The 25089-nt window shown below is 36.2% G+C and overlaps 1 protein-coding gene across 39 annotated transcripts in view; it reads right to left on the bottom strand.

Annotated features, from left to right (window-relative positions):
- Positions 1 to 25089, bottom strand: part of NRCAM (neuronal cell adhesion molecule) — a 142163-nt gene that overhangs the window by 51788 nt on the left and 65286 nt on the right. For 21 of the 39 annotated variants that reach the window (XM_064422434.1, XM_064422435.1, XM_064422439.1 and 18 more), the window contains 10 exons: positions 14547 to 14735; positions 12169 to 12186; positions 10080 to 10185; positions 8439 to 8635; positions 7407 to 7529; positions 6851 to 7021; positions 6355 to 6411; positions 4268 to 4379; positions 2517 to 2701; positions 912 to 1043 (listed from right to left, as the gene is read on the bottom strand). In XM_064422434.1, the coding sequence (XP_064278504.1) occupies positions 912 to 1043; positions 2517 to 2701; positions 4268 to 4379; positions 6355 to 6411; positions 6851 to 7021; positions 7407 to 7529; positions 8439 to 8635; positions 10080 to 10185; positions 12169 to 12186; positions 14547 to 14637 (1192 nt within the window). In that variant the 5' untranslated portion in view covers positions 14638 to 14735. The remainder of the gene's footprint in view (positions 1 to 911; positions 1044 to 2516; positions 2702 to 4267; positions 4380 to 6354; positions 6412 to 6850; positions 7022 to 7406; positions 7530 to 8438; positions 8636 to 10079; positions 10186 to 12168; positions 12187 to 14546; positions 14736 to 25089) is intronic. The other 18 variants (XM_064422448.1, XM_064422437.1, XM_064422442.1 and 15 more) reach the window with 3 other exon arrangements.

The following is a 25089-nucleotide window of genomic DNA, read 5'->3' as shown; positions in this document are numbered from 1 at the left end:
TCTCACAAGCCAACAGGTGAGACTGTCTGGCTTTTTATTATTGTTTTGAGAAAGGGAAAGGATAAAGGTAGAAGAACCAAGTGTGACTTTAAGTACAGGATATGCTCAGTGCAAACCCAGCTGACAACACACCGCAGTGTCCTCCAGCAAGCTCTTTCCAAGGCAAGTTGTACTATGTATAGCAGCTACCTTGTGTCTCTCATACAGCACTGCCAGTCCTAACACTGCAGCAATTAAGTGGCTCAATCACCAGTTCAGGGCTGCTTTTCTTACCTATGCACACAGAAACAGCTGTTCCACTGCCTCAGGGGGTTCCTTTTTTCTTTGACACCTACTTGGCACAAATTGTTTTGCCAGGTAGCTGCTGACACATTCAGACAGTTTTGCTGCTGCAGCTTCTTAGAGCTGAAGCCTGGAAGGCTCAAACATACACTAAGCTGCAAATCCTGCAGTGTACTGCAAATCCTGCAAGTGCTCTGTATATCCACGGGTGGGGACTTCACTTTATGTCACATTTAAGATTCCTAGGCAACATTAGAGTTGCAGTGGGGCAGCAAAGGAGAGACCTAGCAGATATGACTGCCACAGAAACACAGGGGTAACAATGACATCCCAGCAACGGCCCTGTGAGAGGGACCATCCAATATTCACAAAGATGCTACCAGCAGAATGCCAGACAGAAGAACCAGAAGCATGATTACACATTTTAGTTCTCTCAAACACGTTAGAGGCACATTTTGTCATTCAGCTTTTATGAACCACAGTATTTTATGACATCTTTTATGATTTAGCATTACCTGTCAGGCAAAAGCTACACAAATACAGGCTCTTCACATCTATTTGACAAAAACCACCCCAAGACTCCTCATATTTTCTTACTCGTGCTCCTGTAAGGTAATTAAGAATCTTACTTGCTATGGGAACACCATTTGCTAACCAGCTTATACTAGGCTTTGGGTTGCCATTAGCTCTGCAGATCAATGTTCCATCTTCACCAGGAGACAAAACCAAGTTTCTGGGTGCTGTTATCCAGTATGGAGCAGCTGGTTTAAGAAAAGAAAAAAGGCAATTACTTTCCAAAATTATGTACAGAAAACCATAAGGCACAGGCATGGTAATCAGAAGACAATTCAAACAAGCTATGTCTAGATACAGACTTACAGCTATACTGTTACTGTATATGTATATATATATGTGTGTGTGTGTATATATATATATATAAATATAGATATTTATATATCTATATATATGTATGTATGCGATACTCAATTAAGTGATAGATCATACATTGGCCAAACTGACCCCCTGGTCACCCACTGCATTAAAATTCTGAGATAAACAACAAGAGGATCTTTGTTTTATTTAGGTTTGCCTGCTTTGAATCTAATTTGCCTTTCCTGAAGAAAGCAAAATTTATCTGTGTATGGCATTTGCAGACACTACAGTGGTATTCTGATTAATTTCACAGATATCCATGCTCTTAGGCTGTTAGGAATTAATTTAGGTTTGATTACAAAAAAAAGATTCCATATCAAGGGTGAAATTTTAAAATGGCAAAATCCTTGGTCTCACTAAATTCAATGGCTAATTGCAGTGGGGTCAGATGTTTACCTGAGACAGATAAAAATATAAGAGATCAAAATGGGTGAAACACTGTCCTTACTAGAAGATAGTCACACGTTTCTCCATCCTTTTCTACAATAAATAACCACAAACAGCATATATTATCACATCTTGCAATTAATTTTCAGATTTTGGATTGATGGACAGATGCAAACAGAAAATTAAACTTCTGTTCATAGAAAGGAAGTTAAATGTGATCATAAAAAGATGCTGATCTACAACAAAATAAGGGACTATTTAGCATGCAAAGTAAGCAATACAGCTGATTATTTCAATGACTAATTAACTGTCATTACAGTTTTTTGTTTCATGGTATTCACAGCATACTTACAATTCCTATTTAGACAAACATGTTGTAAATGTTTTTAGAAGTATAAGGCATCATCTTGGGTAAAAAACATGAGGAAGATAGGAACAGAAATATCAGTAAAAGAGAAAAAGGAAGAAAAACAAGACTGTAAGGCAATAGCAAAACAGAGGAAATAAATAATCTGGGCTATATGAATGAAGAAAAATGGAGAAAATGAGGATGAAATGATGAAGAGAGAGAAGGAAGAAGATAGAGAAGCAAGAGAAAGAAGTGGTCTAATGATAGATAATCAAAGGATCTAAAATAAATGTAGTACTTGTGCAAACTAAGGCATTGCCTTACTACTGTCACAGTAAAATACCAGTTTAGCTTGATGCTTTCCAAAGGAACATCAAAAAATGAAAAGATATTATAGACAGCAAAGCCCTTCCAGTGTTAGAATTCAGACAGTTGAATGTTTCCTCAGGGTGATTTTTAACCATTATCAATCATCCTTTTAGCTAGACTTTATCCTAGAAAGCCTGCTTCCATCCTGCATTCTGGACCCTTGACAACATTACATTAAGGATAATTTTAGTATTACCTTTCACAGTTACTGAAATGACATGATGAACTGAACCTAAAGTATTTCTTGCTATACATTTGTAGTTCCCAGAGTCAGCTTCTGAAACATCTATAATCTTGAGAGTTTTCTTAAAGTTTTCAAAAAATGTTCTGTTGGCTGGCAGTTCCCCACCCTCCTTGATCCAGCGGATTACTGGTGTGGGTCTGGAGAAGTAAAAGCACAGATCAAATTTCAGGACTGAAGAAAAGGAAGGGAAGAGTTCAATACGTTAATATTTTTAATATATGTTTTATAAATAATTATTTTAAGAGCCTCTACCCAGATTCTGGGCCACATCCAACAAATATGAAATATCTGCCAGCATTTGTTTCTAGGAAATGACAAGTCTCACCAACATTGTCAATGGCCATCTGTTCATAGGATTAATAATTACAGAATACATTTGTCTGCTGATTAACCTAAAAAACCTGATGGTTAATAAATGAAGACAAGCTTCTATTATCAAAGTGATGCTCATGGTGCTTTTATAGGTAGCTTCCATAAAATGACAAGTTTATAATTGTCCTTTGTGTGAGCAATATCCTAATGCTTCACGAACATCATAAAATTCACAAAAGAGCTGCAAGGAGATAGAAACATTTATTGTGAGAAATCAGGAAAAAAATGTCAGTGCTGAGCCAAGTATAGCTACTTGCCACTGCACTGAGTCTAAATCTTGGCTATGCTCCATGTTGTCCACTGAAGCTGAAAGTTGCTCAAGCACAATTGTGTTTGAACACAATTGTGTTACGGAGATATACTTTGAAAATGACAAGAAATTGCCATTTTTTGCTTACTGAATACAATGTCCTCTCTCAAATGGTAATGGCTCTAAGCAAATGTTCCCTTAGTAGTCTAATATCACATATTTTATGACAAGACACCTAGCAAAGCTGACTTTTAATTATACTGTCAGTGATTAAGAGTAGTTATTTCAAATAAAATCTGAATCTGGCCCTTTGTAGACAACAATTCCCTCACTGATTATTTGTTTTTTTAATTACATGACAGCACTGCAAACATATTTACAGTTCTTGAAATAGGTACTAAAGGTTTTCTGCTTCTATTCTATAACCAATCTATTATCAGATTTCTTCCTGAGAATGAAACTGATTTAAAGGTCAACATAACTCATGAAGTTAAATTGCTCTCAGTAATTTTCTTTTTGCACAATAACCAGCAGAAGCAAACTTGCATTGCATTGAAGAAACAAGTACCAATTAAGCTCAATTACAATGAGAAATTAGAAGTAAGGACCTGAAGATTTGTTCTAAAAATTCCCACCTAGCACTAAGTAATTATTAACACATATAAGCAATTTTCTTGGATTAGAACAGCAAATTCTTATCTATTTTTATATAATTTGAGAACCTAATGACGGTAAACTTAGGAAAACAACAGAAGCTTTATTCCTGACTGCAAATCTGTGGATATATGCCTGAGATCAGTCTATAGCATTTCTTGCCTGTGTCCTTTAAAAACAATGGCACAACCCATATCCTGTGCATAGGGTTTGGGGATATGAGAAGGCAGAGGCCATACACATTCATAGCCAGTTTCAGTCTGCAGATGCCCAAGTAAATGGTGGAGTTCTTTAAAAATGCTCTTTCCATCTTACACTTCTGCTTCTTTGAAACGCGTACGTTTATACAGCGGTCATGTTTTTATGCATCTCTGAAATGTTTCCCTCTGTTTCTATTTAGGAAAAAAAAGTCTCAAAAGTGACTCACAATCCTGCTGCGATGCACTCCAACAAAAGCACATTTCCTCTGAGTTCCACTTTGGTACTTGTGCTACCTGTTGGTGTTAGAAGAACTGGCTGCCTTTCTGTAACTGGCTTTGCTAGAACAAGAGGTAGTAAAACAATTAATTTCTAAATTTTATTCTGATATCAATCAAGTGCATACACCCATTTTAACATTTTGAACAGAGATTTTGCTCCACATTGGCCATTTGATTAAAAGTCATTGTGCAGCACAACTACAAAGCTGAACACATTAGCTTTTGGACAGACGTAACACATCTGTTAAATGCCACAATTTTGAACACATAGAAGAGAAATGTTATTATTAAAAGACAGGAACAACTGATACAAAGCTTTTACATAGGCAACTGTGCAGTCTTAATCCTAAGTAGCTGCTGTTTTGTTCAACAGAACTATAACGGGGAGTAAGGACACTGGTGTGAGGTACAGTGCAAGACTGAGTGTTACTAAAAATTTCTGGCCTTCCATCAAAATAAAAATAAAGCAAAGTTATTTTTAATCAGAAATATAAACCAAGTAAGTGAAAGGTGTTTTGGAATGTGTTTTAATATTTTCTAGACAATGTGAGGCATTGTATCAGAAATTAATCCTAGTATTTTCCTCTTACTATATATTTCATTTAAGCTTTTCCCAGGTCTTGCAATACAGAATCTTGATTAACATGTAAGCAGGCAGCTATAAATATAAGACTCATTTCTGATATACTCTGTTGGCTTTTGAAGAATATGGTATTTCCTATGCCTTCATGGAATTCAGAATAAGAGTTTTCTGTAATTATAGAGTGTTTTCTGTGAATAGTCTAATGTTCTCTTGCAGCAATATTAATATATAGAACTAAATGGCTTTGAAGTGCTGTAAGAGTCAAAATCATTACAGTGAATCATTTTGTTTTTTTAAAAATAGGATTAGAAACATAATAAAGTCAAAGTTTGTTAGGGTACAATATTGACTGATACATTAGCATAAATACAACACTTCATCTTAATCCAGTATGTGCAGTGAATTTCTTAATAACCCGTACACAATCAACTCAAAGTTGTGGGAGAACAGAGAAGTCCAGAGTCAAGAACACAGCCAGCAGTCACAGCAACAACTCACCTACCCAGTGCTGGCACTGCCAAGGGCTGCAGACTCACTTGGCCAGACTGTGAGTGTTCAGAACAATTACCCATGGTGGTTCTGAGCTGAGAGCGAACCCAGCAGTGCTCTCCTCACTAATTGTAGCTAATACATTGTTTTGTGTTCAGGTACTTATTTCTTGTTTGTCCCTCCTAAATAAGATGTAATTTTTATGTAGAGAAGTAAAATATTCTGTGCCCATGTTTTATTTTAGATTAATATAAGTTATGGTCAAATATGCACAAAGCCCCATTTCACAAAGAAAAAGACAAAAATATTGAATAAATATCTGGAATAAAAGTTCTGTCTATGTCACCCAATATCAAGTGGAGAGTCTAGAATCAGTGGTGCTCCAAAGTCAGCCTTCTTAAACACACATACATCTGTTCAGGAGGATTTAATTCAGAACATACAAAAGACCATTCAACAGAGATTAATGGAAAGACCAGCTTAAACACCAAACAAACAAAACTTATCCTACCGCTAGGAATTTATTGGTACATTCAGTAAGATATTAAATGTGAAGTGGATCTGTTAGGTGCTTAATTGTTGTTATTTATTATGCAGCACATGACATTGAATAGTCCTAGTGATAATGAACATAATCAAACTACTAGGTAAATTGGAAGAAAAATATTAAAAATCAACACAGTATAGAGTAGTTTTTAAAATCTGCACCAGTGTGAAAGTGATCTTATTAGAAGTGTTTATATTTTCTATGAGCTGTATGTTACAAGAGTATTGAAAAATTAAATATTTCAAAGCATCACACTGTGCAGTCCCTTTGCAAAATATGTATTATCACCAGCACTAATTGATACCTTTATTAGAAACTGAAAAAGAAGCAAAAGATTAAGTAGCCATGGAGGTGAAGTTAGTTAACTAAATGCTACTGTAAAACAAGGAGTATCAGTGGGGACCAGGGTAACTCACCACCATAAATATCAGTGTCACTCAAATTAGCAGCTATAGTGTCATTCAATGAATCCACTGAAATAAACAGAATATCATGAAGAAAGCATAAAAAAGGGAAAAATAAAAGTTCTGGGAATCAAAAGGTGATGACATGGCCACGGTGAGTTAATCAAGTGATTGATTAATTTGCTTCAATAGTTACAATAATTATAATCACTTCATATTCTTGCACTGGAAAAACATTTGAAAACTGGTTTTTTTAACATTGTATATATAAATTCTTAAACATTTTTTCAAAACACAAAGCCTTATAAAGTGAAAAATGATAGCTTTTAAAATCAATTATATATCAAGAAAACTGGAAATTACACTTCAAGTCTATACAGTAATGTAATTTCTTATTCAAAATTTAAATGACAAAATTCCCTAGCATAATACTACTTTAGCATGTAACTTGAGAACTCTGGATAAATACTGTGTAAGTATGTGATTTGATTGGTGATGCAATACCTACTTGAAAGGACCTTTACAGATATGGGTTGTTTCTGCTGTATAGTTTGCGTGTGATTAAATCTTGCGTAGCAGATATAGTCCTCCCGAGTGTCTTCTGGTTGTACATTAGAAAAATAAAGATCTCCATTTAGACCTTGGGAAACTCTTTCACTTTGAGGCAGCCTTTGGAAAGCTAAGGGAAAGAAAGAACACATTTATGTTAAATATAATTGACACACTCTATTATTATGATCTGCAGACTCCACATTACATTCAATTCATTCAATTACACTTGTTTGTGCTTTGGTACATGTACAGACATTTCTAAGCTTCCTAATGAGATCCCTTTTCTACCCATTCTTCCCCAGTGGGTTAATCTACAACTTACGTTAAGATCTCCAGCTGCTTTTGGCTTCATGCTTTTGGGCTGTATGGCTGCTTGTTTCCTCTGTTCTACAGAAATGGAAATTCACTGGATTTTACCTTAGAGGGAAACTTCACCATCTGTGGTTTTGGTAAGCAATGATGTACTACATAGAAAAACTGCAAAAAGTCAACTGCTTAAGAAACAAACTCACCATTATCCATCCAAAATATGATAGGTGGTGGCAAGCCAACAGGAGGTCTGCAGTGCAGTACTAGTGAATCACCTTCGCGAACATGATTTGGTTCCAGTTTTTCTTTCGTCCACAAAGGCGATCCTACAGAAAGTGGTTTTGACACACACACAAAATTTGGATTGGCAAAAACTCGAAAATTTAAAGGGAAAATGCACAAAGTACTCCAGAGAAATGAAATAACTACATCCATCAGAATGTTAAGTCCTTTCATGTTTGCTTAAGTTTTTATTTTTGTTCTTCTTTATGTTTTCTTGGAAGAAAAGTACACCTATGATTTATTGAAAGTATAATCAACTGATTCAAATTATTTTGTCTGCTCACTAAAGGTTTTATAACAGTATCTTGCAAATTTTTAACTATACTGAATAAAAAGGTGATGTGCTAAAATAGAAAAACAGGTAGACATTTCTGAAGCAGTATTATACAGTGTCTTTAAGATGTGAGAACAGCACATATTAAGCTGAGAAGCTTGGAAACTAAACTGAGATAAAGCTCATAAAAAGCTGTAGAAACAATCTACCATTAGTAAAAAAATGTTAGATTCCTTATACTTCAGATATGTTATGCTTTAAAGCTATTACAAAAACTATGGAGTACAGACTTCATGAACAGAAAAAAAATTGTGGTCATCAATTATGTCACCCATGTCAACAAATTATCCCTAAAGCCTTACAGATTTAAATATTTTATTCTAGCAGCTAGTGTCATACATACAATTCAGTTTTAAACATTATAAGGTTATCCAGATGTATCAAGAAAAAATTAAATTAAAAATAAATTTCAAAAATTAAAATAAAATTTTTGTAAAAAAACACTTGAGAGAACCTGTAATACAGTAGTATACCTGAGTATTAGAAAATAGGCAATAACTTCTAGCATGGTCATTTGGATGACTGAAATTTTAAGACAGGAAAACAAAAAGGCAAAAAGTTCATAAGCAAATAAAACCAAAGTGTTTCACACTTTATGAACATTAAGAGCTTTACTTACTAGAAGGCCTTATAATGATATTGTTGGAAATGGCTGCTCCTCGTTCATTCCTTGCTGTACACTGGTAAACTCCCTCATATGCTTCTGCTTTCCCACCATTCATAATATTTATGACAAGAGTCCCTGAATTTGGTTTCATTGTTACCTGTGCATCTTTATCTATATCAAAATGAGTTCCATTGCGTGTCCAGGAGAAGCTAAAACAATAAAAACAAAAAGAAAAGTTTATTTTTAGCTGCTTTTTGTAGACTGTATGAAGAAAAAGAAGAAAAAGCAAATAACAAAAATACATATTATTTTTTCATTAGCAGATAAGTAAGACTCATTCCCAAACTAAATTAACTAATAAAGCAGTACAGAAATTTTGCTATAAGAAATCTGGCAGTATTTCAAGATAAAAGATTTGGCTGAACATATTTACAAGAGCTATTTCAAAGTTAATTCTTAAAAAAAAATAAATTAAAATTTCTGAGGTTGATCATACATGGAAAATAACTGATTTTCTTTCTACTCAAAATGAAGCAGTAACATCTGCAAGAACTGATATTGCTAAAGCTGCATTAGCATTTCCATTATAAAACCTATTGTTGAAAGTGTTTATAACCCTGTCTTTTAAAACTTGCTAAGGGCTGAAATGTGTCATCTCAGGCCCAGCAGGAGACCATTTATTTTAATTGGTTTGGTGATTTTGAAGTTATGCAAGTGAATTAGAAACTGTGGTGAGTTTGAGTCCTTTTCACTATTCTAATGCAAACATAATTCTCTAATAGAAATTATATAATCTGAGAGCCTTTACTTGACTTAGTAAATTTATACCAATACTACTCAAAACAATAGATATTTTGAAAATAGTCTTTAAAAATGAAGACTCATACAACTCATAAAAATTGTCAAGAAGCAGAGGTTCACAGTTTACAACTTAGACCATAAACACCACTTTCTTACTTATGCTCTGTTTATGGTCAGAAGTATAGTCACAGAGAACTTGACTAACACCCATGAAGTGCTGAGCGCTTCCAGCTTCAAACACCGTGAACAGCAGTTTTTGTACTTGTTACATTTCAGCTTCAGAATCTTAAGCACAAACACTTTTTATGCTGGTTAGAATGCTTCCTAAAGTATAAATGTAAATGGCACTAGAAAAGCTCAAATTCTAACAGACTCAAATTGCGCGTTGACCTTCTGCAGCAGGACTGGACATGATATTTGCACCTTGTGTTGGGGGAGAGAAGGACTGGACCTGCAGCAGTGCTGCACCCCAACGCAGTGTTTTTGGGAGGACTACCATGGATCATGAACTAACTGAACTTCTTTCTTACAGCTTTGCGGGTGAAGTTTCAGAATGTGGGGTTTCCATTACCAACAATATTAAGAATGCAAAAAAGTGTAATGTGGATTCAAATGAGAGGTGGAGAAAGTGGAACAAACCCCTGAATTTGAGATGAGTGACAGTCTTTGCTGCTCTAGCTATAGGTAGCATTGCATCCACAAACCTTTATGTCAGGTGTTCTCACCAATAAGAAGTTATCACACTGATATCACACAATTCACACTGTGGGCTGAGAAAGTCCATGTTCTCCTAGTTCTTCCATACTCTTAGGTCAATAAAAGCAAAAAAAAAAATTAAAAAATGCTACTAACCTAGGAGGTGGCTTTCCTTTGGCTTCACACTGTATTACAATATTCTCTCGAGGGTCAACAATGTAATCTTTTGGAGATTGCTGAGTTATCGTAGGAGGTTGTGACACTTCATTATGAAATACAACAAAGAGAGATGATTTCAACAATATTTTCAAAGCATTACCAAGACACTTTTGTAAGCAGAGAAAGAAGAACTGCAGTTAGGAACTAAATCACTGACAGAAGAGTAGGATTAAATTATCCTTTGTATCAGGAGGCTGAAACTCTCTATCCTTGTAAATCAGTGTAGCTATACTAACTTCCAACTGAGCTATCCTGATTTACAGTGGATGAAGATCTTGGCCAAAACATTTAATGAAAATATCATTTCTATACCTCAGATTTCAAAAGATTTTCATAAAACCAAAGGACAAAAATTCTAAGTCCAACAAATCTGAAATCAGGAGTCGCAAGACATAAACCTCCACAAAATGTTTTTTTACCACACAGGAGGAAAAAATATACATTGCTTTGTGTTTCTAAATATTTTGCGTATTTCCAAATTCTCTGTGGGTGAAACCTCTCCACACATTTATTTTGCTTACGATATTGCATTAATCTACAAAGCATGCTTTTAAGAACTACTTTTCAGGAGTAAAAAATGTGTTGTAAGAAAATACACTGTTAAAAATGACAAAAACAGTATTTAGCTTCCAAATAAAGTAAACATGTAGGAAAATTAAGGCACCAATACCCCTTAAGAAATCCATTAAAAATATAGTCTTGTGAAGTGTCCCAGGAGAAGCAATCATTTAACATCTGTCATTTTTCAAGTACTATAAAACAAGTAGCACAGAACAAAATTGATTCACCTGACAAAGTAGTTGGTGTCTACCTATGGTAATTTATAACCTATTACCATTATCTATGCCCATTTTTGCATTAAAAAACACTGTTTGTGATATTAAGATAGTGAGAAAGGTGTCTTCCTCAACATTATTCGTTTATAGTTTAAGTGTCACCTAAATAAACCTGTTTAATAATACAGCCATGAACATCCCTGTCTAAGTGCTGTAAATCAGCTGTCCAGCAATACCCTTTGCCTGTGCTTTGGGGTAATTTCTAGTCACTGGAATAAATATTTCAATCATTAGAGTTAGCTGTGTTCTCATGCCTCACTCCAGACAGTTAAAATTCTACAACTGGGATTTTTATTTAAGTCTTGCTTAAGGATACCATTACACATTAAGTACTCCTTTGCACAGACAGAGGCAGCTGCCTGTAAAACTCTATCTGCAAGAAACAGCAATGAAAAGAAATGGAACCATAACAAAACACAGCAGCCAAGCAGAACAGAGAAGGCCAGAGAGAACTGGGTTCTGCTCCTCACTGCACAGGGGAGAACCCTTGACAGAGGAAGGCAACATTTTTACATGATGCCTTTGTGTGTATTTCTTTAGGAGTACTTGAAGGCAATCCTTTTCCCTCTCAGAGGCATTTCTCAGGGTCATTATATATCAGATGCTTACTTGGGAAAAGCAGATTCACTCTGAAAAAGGATATGACACAAACACTGCCCAGCCTACAGGATATTCCATCTGATGCACATCAAAGACCTGCAATCTCCACTCCTGTGTTATGGACTGCACTTCAAACTGATTAAATTAACCATAAAACTAAAGCTAAGTTAGAACCCATAAAATATGAGGTCTACTTAAATAGCTATACCCACTGTGGATATAAAAATACGTCAAATCAGATATGTAAAATAGTACAAAAGTACCTATATTCCAATAAATTTTTTATCAAATATATTTACTCCTGAAAGTAGTAATAAAACACTGCACATGCTGCTATTGAGTGAAGACTTTAATGTTAAAATAGCACACCATCAAAAATCACACAATTAATTTATTCAGAATATCAGAATGTTGTTTTATGTACATTAGTATTTTCTGAACACTGCATGCACAAAACATCTAGATACAGCAAACCAAATTATCAACAAGATGTCAGAATCACACATTTTTGGACTGCAAATTCAATTTGCAGCACAATCTGTATTAATTTTCAGCAGCACACAGCTTATTTTTAGTGAAGAGTAACTTACAGTCTTCTAGAAGTTTTGCTTTTATTCCCACATCAGAATCAGCAGTTGAATGGACAAATGGAGATTAAAGAGAAACATTTGTTAGTGAAGAGAAAGTTAGCAATTTTGAGAGGGAAGACAAGTATCTCTGACAAGTACATTGGTCACCATTAAAAAGAAAACATTTAAAACATTCAGCGCTGCAACTCATGCAGCAATGCCTGAAATTCCAACCACAATTTCCACTGTGTCAGATATTACTACATTTATCTTAAAGCTTTTGCCATGAGAAACCTTCCTGAAGTGTTGACTTTTTAAAGGCAACCATGCTATGTGATTTTGGCCTTGCAAGGACATAAAACAATAATATTGAGGTGACAGCAGCAAATCAGAATTAATGGAATGCACTACGCTCATGCTGCAGTCAAAATCAATCCACCCATACGATCACATGGAAAAGCAAAGAGAATGCCTCAGGTTAAAATTACTCTTTAAAAACAAAAGCATCTAATTCTACTCAATAGACTTGCAACTCTTTTTGGTTTGAAAAATAACTAAACAAAAAAATTCATCTTAGCTGTCAGATCTTTATTGCTTAATTCCAATGTTTTGCATAAACAAAAAATTATGTCTCTTTATCAATAGGTCAAATGTCCCTGAGTCCCCTACACTTTCAGTCATTCCTGGCCTGCTTTGAGGAGATACTGACCAAGTGAACTTGGTATGAATAGGAATTTCTAACCTGGATGAAATCTAAATTTTCAACCAATCAAGTATGTTCTCACCAACAGATCTCTGTGGTGGATATTCAGGGAAGACCCACAAAAAAATCTAAGTCTTTCCCTTGTGGTGCTTTCCCAGAGACCATTCTCACCATTGTTTATGAAAGAGACACCATCATTCTCGATGTAATTTCTGGCTAAAAATTCAAGTATGTGACTTTATCAGACCTCACAAAATTATTAAGCATGAAGTAGAAGGGAATTAAATTCTCAGTACAGAATTAAAATGATACATCCAGAAAGGCTATTCATTTTTATCTATTGATGCATTTCTGCTAAATTTAACCCAAAATCTTGCTCTTAAGACAACAATATTAAAGAGGTGCAGAATTTATATTAGTTGCTAAACTACAAGATAGGTTTAAAAGACTGTTTATAGCCTGCAAAGATGTTTAAGGAGAAAAAATAAGTTTCAAAAATAACACCTTCATTTATTCATCAAACTTTCAAAGCCTTCCTTAACCCACAGCTTATTCCTCTAAGGGCATTTACAACACAACAAGTTGGATGTGATTCAGATATATTGATTTTGTTACAGAAATACAGGTCATTGGTTTGATAGGCTTGTAAAATGCAAGGGAAAAAAAAAAACCACCAAAGCACTTGCAACATATGTCAATGATTATTAAAGAAAAACATGCACTTCTGGAAGGCAGGAAGGTATCAAAACCACAGGGGTAAAGAAAACCATGCAGATTAGAATCACAGGCAAATTTACTGATGTATTAATGAATCAATTAAACCCCAGCCCTAATGTTCTCTTCCCTGAAAATTAGTTTAACAGATGAATTGTGACTGAGAGGTGCAACATGGTTCACTGAATTCTGAAAATGTGATCATGTTCATCTTGGAAAGAAAACAGCAACCTGAAACACTAGTGATTTAATAAAATTAGTTATTGAGAATATAAAATGCAGCAACCATTGCTTCCTCTTCAGCATGGAGTGCTATCTTCAAGGTTCCCCACTAACAGAGTCTTATATCAGACAAGAACTTCAGATTGTGGGATTTCCCCGCCTCCAGAAGTTTCCTCATGTGTTAATGCTGGAGTTCCCTGCCCAGCACATTTCTAACATGTTTTTAAGTTCTTAACTGTTTTCAGGCACTACTTAAGACATCTAAGAGTCTTACTTACCTTTTTGCATAAAAAAAAAAAAGATGCTTTGAGTGTCTGAATTTTAGGTATTTGAATATTTTACTAGCTCTCATACCAGCTCCTGTGAACCTCTTCTCTGAAGGTAAGTGATTCCCTACAGCCACTAGGAACTGTCCTGGGATTCTTAGAAAATTATCAATATTATCTTAATTTCACAAATAATTAGCATTTAGCAGGGCTTTTCTGGCCTTCTTCAGTTTGATCACACAAAAGCACACTGAAGTGTAAGTAGGATTCTGCGAGAATCCTGTGTTACACCTCCTCAGCTGAACAATATAACTCATTTTATATGCACAGGTTTTGAAAATATTTAGTAAGTCAGTGTAAATATTTATAAAGTCCTGATTAAATAACCAAACACACTATTTTTAGCTCCATGTTGGACTAATCTTCAGCTTCCTACAGAAAATATTTAATTATTCTTCCATTATTCTGCACTTATTTATCAGGTTAGTACTTACAGTCAAGAGGTACATCCAGTGCAGAAATAATTTGGCACAGAAAGAGGACCAGGGAAATTTTGCTTGTAGGTATGCTCATCTTTTTCATCATGATTTTGGGTTGTACTGAGTAAATCACACTTGAAGAATGAAGTTCAACTTGGTAAGACTAGATAGCTTGCAGTAGTTATGTAAGTATAGACAAGAAACCTGATAAATAAAAAACAAAAGAACGATATGCAGATATAATGGAGAGTTAAATGATCACATGCATCTTAATAATATTATGAAATACAAGCAGTCTAAATACTATATCTGAAGATAAGAGTTACACCATGTATTCTACTGAAATCCAAGAAATTCTTAAGTTCTTAGCTCATCTAGATCGTAACACTTTCTTAAAGAAGCTAGTGAAGAACTCCTACAACCTTACTGAATGGAAATACAAATGCCTCTCCTAAGAAGGATAAAGCATCAATCAGTCCATCTAGTTAAAAAAAGAGTATATACTAAAGATAACAGTCCTCTAAAGAGATTTAGAGGATTAAAGCTCTGAATGCCCACCTAGTCTCTCCTTCAAGCACCCTGCACCATTCTTGGAAAGAGGCATTTTAGGCATCAACTCCAATGAAACCACGTCAAGCCATGAATTTACTAAGTAAACTGTGGAATCTTTCTTCACCTTTGAGTTAGGTATTCCAGTTTCTCCCCACTTTGGAACTCTTTCTAATAAGACATTTGTAGACTGAATACACAAGACTTCATGAAAGTGCTATCGTGTACTGTACCTAGGCTCCTATTTCTGGATATCTGATTCCACTCAAAATAGGTAACATCAAAATGCTTTGTCATTTCTAGCCTGAAATCAAAATATAATTAACTGTCAGCATATTCTCAAACACTCTTCTCCTCCTTTCATATGTGACAAACTGTCGGAAATGAAACTTAAGTTCTTTGAAAAGGGTTAGATTTCCCCCCTCAGCCAAGCATGAGAGATCACATTAGCCATGCAGAATGATTCTGGTTCCCTTCTTATTTTCTGCGTTCAGGACCAAGCTCTAGCTGAAAATGTTGGAGCAGTGAAAACTATCTGCCTGCAAGCCCCATGAGCATCACCAGTGACCTACAAAGAGCTATGCAGCTGTAAAAATCCAAACGGTGCTTGCACAATGCACTCAGTGAATGAACATCCACTGAGAAAGTACTTCCCAGACGGATCAGAAAGTTCACAGTGACCAGCATTAATTCACCTTGAAGAGAACACTTGCTCAGCTCTGGCTACAGATATGAAACACAAAGCTATCCACAAGGAGTTAAAGCTGCAAATAAGCAGCTGCATTATGAATGTTAAATTAAGAGTTGTTTGTGCTTCTTGAAGTTACTTAAGCCAGTCTATGGTAAGAATTTCCCTCAATTTTCAGACTACAGAAGAAATTATGCCTCTTAATTGCTGCTGTAAATTATCTTTCTCTTTGTACAGTCCTCTGAGCGAGACTGGAATTAGAAACTAGAATTGAGATGTGGAGCTCTATTTCCCGTCCTAACCTGATTCTTACTGTCACTATCTGCAAAACAGATTTTTCTTTCAAAATAAGAATATTCCAGTAGGTTAAAGTTCTAGACATGTACTACTTGGAGTTGCTGGGAACTGCTGACTGGGGCATCATGGGACAGGGCAGGCTGCTTATTGACATTCCAAACTATCTCTAGGAATGCATACTGTAATGTAACGACTAATTGTTTATCATGGCAGATTAGAAAAACTACAAAACACATCAGAAGAGAGGACACCATAGTTCCGTATAATTATTTATATAAACTCGAACTGCACAAGCAGTCAAGGTGGCATGCAAACCTAAAATACTCAGAAAGGGCTTCAGACATAGAAGGAAAAATACTCAGACTTTCCTAGAAAAACAAACTGACCTTTGCTACATTTTAAATAAGCACCCTAAATTGCTGGGGGTTGATCTGGAAAAGGTGAGAAGTATTTTCCCTATCCCATTTTGGCACATACAGTTTACTACACTCCTGCTGTAGTGAGCAAGGGAAGGAGTAGAGCTTCTGTCAAGAGTGCCTGAGAACACTCCAGCATGTTTCCTGCAGTGAAGTGCTCTCCAGAAAAGCTGATTTTATTCCAGCAACCACAGCTGTCTACTCTTCTCAGTTAAAATAGGTTCTCACCCACTGTTCTCCTGATTAATATGTCGTCTCCTCGTTACAGTATCACTGCAATTATCAAGGTGCCCTCTCTGTGCCATGACCTGGGATTTACTCTTTGAAGTATTGCACGCACAAGTGAACCTTGACTTCTATTGTTACTTCTCTGTGCAACATTTCAGTTCTCCTTCCAAAACCCTGAAAACCTGATTATCCACTTTATTGTCTTGTTCTTTCAACATGTAAAATGAGTATTGCAATGATTTGAGAGTATTGTAAAATCAAATTGCATTTGCTTTGAACAAGTACAAATGAACACACAAGCACTGATGAATCAGGCAGGGGCAATTAAAATGATTGGGAAAGTAATACTCTTGAGAAATTGTCTCATATTGTTTACCTCTGCTACTGCAAAGTTCCAGTTGGATACCAATTGAATCTACTGCTGGGATGTTTGGATATAATATGGGACTTCAACCTCAGAGAGCCAATGGGCCCAAAGGGTTTGCGACAGAATATTACTGCAAATTATTTTAGGTTCGTCAGCACAACTGGGTGCTCTTGCTGAATATATTCAAGATTAAATCTGGCATAATTTAATATGAATACAACAGCTGAGTCAATTGAGGCTCCAAATGACAGAGAGGACACATTTTTCCTCTGGCTATCTTCAACAGAAGCATACAACAAGTTTAGTTTCCTTGTAAGTGCTGCTGCAATATTTTTTTTTTTTAGGATGTAAGAGTGTAAGGAAGTGTGTTTACTGAAATTCAACCTAGTGCAAAGTTAGACAGCATTTTCTAAACTCAATATTATTTCACAGACATTTGATGCACCACTGATTATGCATTTCTACTCAATTACATTATTTTTAAGACAAAAAGGTCTTTAGAAATGTGAACAGAAACCAAGGTCAGTGTAAAAAATGTGAAAGGGTTATTAAATTGCAAGACAGAACAACTGGAATACTTCATACACATTAGGAAAAAAAGCATTATCTTCTATATAAACATTACTGAATTAATGCAGTACACGTTAGACACTGGAGATTAGAGAAAAACTATTACTTAGCAAAAAACTTCCTCTGCCTCATTTGTCTAATGCCTCTTTTTTTTTTCTCACAGTGAAAGACAGATATAATTAGAATATAGGAAAAATAAACAGTTTTCAAGGAAATTTGTTTCATAGCAGTCTTATATCCACAGAAAAACGAAAAGCAATTTCAAATGGCATAAATGTATTTAATGATTTTTATATTTAAAAAAGTGTTGAAGATTATAATCAAAAAGCACAAAATGCTTTTTAGAGGACAACAGCAATACCCTTATCACTTAATGGAAGGTCTATACAGGCCTTATGTGTTTTACACAACTATGCTATCTATGCAAGTATTAATAAGATGATTTAAAATATTTTTGAACAAATGGTTTCAAATTTCACACTTCTTTTTTAGGTTATCTAGTATTTTCAATAATAGGCCACATTAAAAAAACCCTCTAATTAGAAACAACGATTTAATTTAAATCTTTCAAATAGGAAGAGATGCACTTACCATTACACTACCTAAGCAGCAAAGACACAGCACTACTAGAAACAATAATGCTATATAACAAGAATAATTCTAACAGTTTTTATGGAGGTAATATGACATAATAGACTAAACACCCAGGTATGTGTTGTCAGACCCAAGTAGTACTCAAAATTCTGCTCTTAAATAATCTTGTAGTCAATTCAGTCCCAACTGGTTTGCTTTCTCCATCTCTTACCTATTAGATGTAAATTATCCAAGCTAGGGTCAATTTTCAGATAGCACGTCTTAATCTACTCACCACAGGACACATAGCTTTAGAGTGTCTGAATAGAGGTGCCAGTAAAAAGAAATAATTTTTAAAACATTCTAAAAGCACACCTGTCAATCCAGGACAGGTTTGTCATGGTTTGACAACACCACATTAGAAATATTCCTCATCTTTTAGAGCCCTGGAAAATACCACACTGCTTTCCTCCAAGTTTTTAATTTTTCACTATCTACTATAAATCTATCCTTTAAAGTCATCACGGAATACTAAATCATCTTCTGTGATCTCCTGTTGATGAAGCCTAAGCCCATTGCTTTGGATTTAGCTACATTGTAAATGTTATAGGGACATCCATTTAAAGAGAACTGGATGAAAAATAAACTACACAGAACTCTTGAATTCAACAAGATCTCCTCAGGACTAATTCACATGGTTCAGATACTTATTAGGGTTTGGTGTTTATATGCACTTCACCATTTTCAAGCTATTTTGACAAAGGCAGATGGCCTTGTGTGCCACACTCTAAATGTTCTCAGCAATTCTATATACAGCAAAAAATCATCAGCCTGGTTACACTCCTGAACTCCCATTACACTCAGCATTACTGTTTTGCCTCTGAGAATGAACTTAAGCATTCATGGTGGTCTCCCTCCTTTCCACAATCCAGACACAATTTACAGTCTCTCTACCGTCACCTTCTCTTTTCAACTATGGGAAAGACACTTAGTCCATGAAACTTCTTTACTGACAATGCTACATTAAGACCTGCCAACTGGTTTGTTATTCATCAAAGTCTGGTCTGTTTTGTTACATAGTTCAATTCATGTTTTTATTGATTGGTTTCACGTGGCAGTAAGTGAAATGCTTTTCAAAGTCTTTTACACTGACACCATCATCTTATCAAACTTGTAATTTTACCAGATATTAAAATATTAAAATGAAGTTTTTGTCAATCATTTGTTTTACAAGCTCTGATTCTACTCAGAGTTTTATGGAAAGTAATTTTACTCAAGGCCTTTAATTCCCTATCAGCTGAGCCCCCAATCAGCTTTTTCCATATGTTCACTGTGATTTATATCAGGCTATACTTACTCTGCTCAATCTGCTTGTCTATTCTGAATCTGGGCAGAACACCAACTCTCTTCCAGTCTTAAGGAATATATTAAAAATGAAAACCTGTGAACCAGATATCTTCCCTACTGGCACCTCTGGAGCTCACAGGTAGGCCCATGACACCAAGACTTGCTGAATGATATAAAATTATATATCTTTAACACGTATTATTCAATATCTACTAGGACTAAAGAGGCTTTCCATCCTAATATGATATATCACAATTTTTCTTCCAATTAGTCATGTTACTTTAAATAATAAAACATCATCAGAAAACAGTGTTTCTTTTTTCTAAGACAGTGTTTCAGTTTCTAAGACTTGGTCCTATTAAAAAAATCCACATATTTGCCTGCTTGTCTCCACCATGAAAATGACCAACACATCTGCCATGAGAACATGCCTAAAATTTCATAGTTGCTAACTGGATCTCTTTGGTAGATCAATATGAACACTGGAACACAGCTAAAAAAAGCAGAGACAGGGCTCCTTCAAAATTCCACTCTTATTTCAACTGTCTGCTCAAGAAATACAACCTATGAGCACCAAAAAATGCAGAGGAAAAAACCCAAACAACTAATCACAGAGGTCAAATATCTAATTAAGGGCTACAGGTAAGCCTGTAAATTCAGTCATGCGTCACAGACTTGAATCCTTAAAGCAGCCACTAAGAGTTGATTTTTAAAATACTGAAGCAAGACTAATCTGTGCTTTTTACATATTCCCTGAAGGTCTATATTGGATTTGGCCCTTTTGAGGATTTAAAGAGAGCAGCATTTACTTTTTAGATCCTGCTCAGCTTAATTATAAACTGCTTTGGCTGGGATGACTATAGACATGGCCAAGCAAAGCTGTGGATAACTCTCAAATAGGTAGGTAAGCTTAGTAAGCCTGGCAAGTTTAGATGCCCCCAGAATCAAATCAGCATCTGAACAGGACTTTTGTACTGAAGATTTAAACAGATGTCTCAGTCTTGCTTGGGTCCTTTCAGGTATCCTAAATACGTGACTGGATTAATATTCTTTTACCTTTTTAATCCCCTCACATAAAAATGATGGAATCGAGCATAAAACTAATGGTATAGTGACATCAATTTCAGCAGTCCTTTAGAGTCATTACAGCCTGAACAAATACACAACATCTCTTATGCACATATACATACTTTACTGTCTTTCAAAGACTTGGTTGAGATGTTGAGTCTAACTTTGCAATTCTGCTGAAGACCATGAGTTTACAAAGGAGTGAGCGACAATGTAACTTGCATCGATTTAGAGAGAGCTAGTTTGGCTTGGAGCAAATCACTAAATATGGCGATCAAGAAGAGGAAAGAATTCTGCTTGACCATTAAAATTCTCAGAAAGTTAGAAAGAATTCAAAGTGAGTGAGAGAAAATAAACTAAGAAAACACATTTTTACAGCTCATGGATGGTAAAAACAGGTACCTAGATGATGGTATCATTAGGATAGCTCTTCATGCTTTGACACTTTTAGAGCATGCAAATGATCTCATCGCTCTTTAAGTACAAATAATTCAGCACAAACTTCAACAAGACAAACATTTTCAAGTAGCCCATCTCTTTCCCTCTGAAAGGTTTTGCAATAGAATAAAACAGTGCTTATAAGAAAAAATATCAATGTATCATCAGCCTGCTTTGACAGGTATACCATAGTGAAGTGGTAAGTGAAGCCATACCCTTAGTGAAGACTGCCAGTTCAGGTCCTTGTAAATATGCAAAGAGGATGCTCAGCTGAAATACTCCCTGAAAAATTAATTTCTTTACCTGGGAGATGTGATGAAATGGACTTTTTTTCTATTTTCCTAATTTTTTCCTAACCATCAGAATTCAGTGCAGGGGTTTCAGAGCTACCTAAGGAGAAGGTAATACACTCTGTATGACACTGATTAATTACCTTCTTTGCATCCCTACAGCTAACCCCAAAAGCACTGACTGTCCAGAAGTATTCCTGCAGTCCTGGAGACATTCTTGAGAAAACCATATTGTGCAGAAGATTAGGATATGATTCACAGACAGGGCAACTCCTCCCTTGGGGAAGTAGAGCAGAAACCACTAATATTAGCATGACATGCTGGAATAGTTATGCTAAAGAGGAGGTCACTCAGAACAGGGACATTGCCAGAAAAGGAGGACTAAGGCATTCTGTCAAATATAAAACCCTAACAAGTGCATGAACAAAGGAGGGTAAACAGCACAGAGGGAACAAACTGTACCAACTAGCTGCCCTGGGTACATTTTTTAGTGATGGGCATTAGGAACCAGCCACCTATGTGCAACACCTATTTAACAGGTAAAAGTTAGCCTGTTTGCTCATTTAATTTTAAATAATTATGTTAAAGAAGTTACAATTACACCTGTAATCTGCCCACCATTAAAAACTGTAATGAACAGAGAATTGTGATACAAACACTTCAACACTATAGAAATATTCTTGCCAGTCTTTCTAAAACAGTTGATAATTTCACAATACTATAGCTGTGCAAATCAAGTCTGTGCCTGCTTTATATAGCACTAATTCAACCTGCCATGCTCCCAACAGAATTATATGAGACCTAAGTATATGAACCAACTTATACTTTGTTTGCAGATATCACCAGTTTTGTGGTACATTTCATAACCAGGTCACTACCCTCAGGAATGCTGCTGAGGATCATATGTGCAGGGATGAATAGTGTCCTAACAATGGTTAGAAACAATTTGCCTATTTCAAGACTTTCTGAAGTAATTTTTACCACATCTTTAAGAAAGCAACTGTAATTTCTCCTCATTCGCAAATAATTCATAACAACTCACAAAGTTCTGATTAACTTCATTGCCATCAGAACACCTTCATGCTGCAGCTGGACACCTCAATTCTATAGATAAAATAAAGCAGGGAAGATTGGAATTCAAGTTTTCTTTTTTCTCCACTGCCTTTGTTTTTCTTTTTTTTTTTCTTGAATCTTCATCCAGCCCTAGTGAGGCCACATCTGGAGTGCTGTGTCCAGTTCTAGGCTCCTCAGGACAAGAGAGACATGGGAGCTCCTGGAGTAGATCCCACAGAGGGTGACAAAGATGATTAAGGAGCTAGAGCATCTCTCTTACATGTCAAGGCTGAGGGAGCTGGGCCTGCTCAGCCTGGGGAAGGGACAGCTGAGAGGGGACCTCACCAATGTCTGGAACTGTTAGTTCATGGAGCAGATCATCTTGAGTGCCATCATGTGTTACATACAGGACAACCAGGGGTTCAGGACCAGCCAACAGGGATTTAGGAAAAGCAGGTCCTGCTTGAGCAACCTGAGCTCCTTGTACGACAAGGTGACCCACTTAGTGGATGACAGAAAGGCTGTGAATGTTGTCTACTAGACAAGCCTTTGATACTGTTTCCCATAGCATTATCCTGGAAAAAGTGGCTTCCCAGGACTTGGATGGGCATACTGTTTGCTGAATAAAAGCCTGTCTGGATGGCTGGGCTCAGAGAGTGGTGGTGAATGGCAGTAAGCTGGCAGGCAGTCACCACTGGTGCTCCCCAGGGCTCAGTATTGGGGCTCATCCTGTTCAGTACCTTTATCAATGATCTGGACAAGGGGATCAAGTGCACCCTCAGTGAGTTTGCAGGCAACACTAAGCTGGGTGGGAGCGTTGATCTGCAGGAAGGAAGCAAGGAAGGCCCTGCAGAGGGATCTGGACAGGCTGGATTGAGGGCCCAGGCCAATCACATGAGGTTCAACAAGGCCCAGCGCCAGGTCCTGCCCTTGGGTCACAACAACCCCAGGCAGTGCTACAGGCTAGGGGAGGAGTGGCTGGAAAGTGGCCTGGTGGAAAAGGATCTGGGACTTTTGGACAGCAGCCATCTGAACATGAGCCAGCTGTGCCCAGGTGGCCGAGGCCAATGGCACCTGGCGTGTATCAGCAGTAGTGCGGCCAGCAGGAGCAGGCAGTGATTGCTCCTTCCCCTGTACTCAGCACTGGTGAAGCTGTACCTTGAATCCCATGTTCAGTTTTGGGCTCCTCACTACAAGCAAAACATTGAGGGACTGGAGCTTTTCCAGAGAAGGGCAATGAGGCTGGTGAAGGCTCTGGAGCACAGATCTGATGAGGAGGAGCTGAGGTGTTTAGCCAGGACAAAAGCAGGCTAAAGTGGAACCTTATGAAAAGAGGTTGTAACAAGGTGGAGGTTGGCCTCCTCGCCCAAGTAACATGAGATAGGACAAGAGGAAATTGCCTCAAGTAGTGCCAGGGGAGATTTAGATTGGATATTAGAACAATTTCTTCACTGAAAGGGCAGTCAAGCACTGGAACAGATTGCCCAGAGAAGGGGCTTAGTCACCATGCCTGGAGGTACTTAAAAGACGTGTACACGTGGCACTTTGTGACATAGTTTAGTAGTGGATCTGACAGTGCTGCATTAATGGCTGGATGTGATGATGTTAGAAGTCTTTTCCAACCTAACCCATTCTGTGATATTATTATTCTGTAAAAATGAGCTTTTTCAGTTCAGAGCAGGGCAAGTACCTTGGATCAAAACTTCAGAAGCACAGATGACATTTTGGATGAAACAGCATTGCACCTGTTATTACTTACCCCCACAGTCTACTCTTATCCAGAAAGCTTTCGATTTATGACTATATTTTTCTTCTTGTTTAAAAGAAACTATGTGATTTTAGCCAGTTTTACTGACACTGACTATTAAATCACATCTGTTCAAATGGATAGACACATGTTGTTATGTTATTTCAGTGGGAAGGCTTCAAGTAACAGATACAGTTTACTAAAATTCATATTTTTAGTATTCATCCTTCATTCAAATCATAGATTTGATTAAATAACATTGCCAGTGTTATTCAATCAAATCTATGACTGGCTTCATCTGGCTTAATTAAATCTTGGTTTGATTAAGATGTGTTCCATCTTTACTGCAGATGATTCTGCTAACTTTCTGTTCTCCAGCCATTTTCTTGTACCTTCTTTATCAAAGGCCAAGAAAAAGAGAATTTATTCAAAAACATAAATTAATGTCTATCTTTATGCATTTCACATTTATGTAAATGTGAACAATTTCTCTGCTAATATGATGTTAAAGGATTAGTATGGCTTTTAAATGAATGTATTTTTTAGTTTAATGTATCAAAAATAAAACCCAGTGGCTTAATTCTCACAATAAATCTTAAATCTTTAATAGAGTTTTAAAACATCATTAAAAAACTGAAACGTAAATTGGATGTGCTAACCTACATTTCCATGTTGGTGCTCTTTCATTTGAAATACATTTTATATGTTAAAAATATTTTCAATTTCTCATTTAAAGGAATCAGAGAAGGCATTTAACACAACAGAAATAATGTAATTTCAGGTGCAATTTAAGCAAGCAGAATAGAACAAAGCAAGTAACTAGAGCCTGAGTATGCCTTTTTATAAAATCATTAATTTAAACCTTAAGGGTAAAAAAAGCTCATTTATTCATCAAGAAGTTAATCCAGTTTGTTCCCTAACTAGGAA

The sequence above is a fragment of the Passer domesticus genome, chromosome 5 (assembly GCF_036417665.1).
Source record: "Passer domesticus isolate bPasDom1 chromosome 5, bPasDom1.hap1, whole genome shotgun sequence".
Taxonomy (NCBI): domain Eukaryota; kingdom Metazoa; phylum Chordata; class Aves; order Passeriformes; family Passeridae; genus Passer; species Passer domesticus.
The sequence above is the reverse complement of the archived record's forward strand: the minus strand, read 5'-3'. Positions and strand labels throughout refer to the sequence as shown.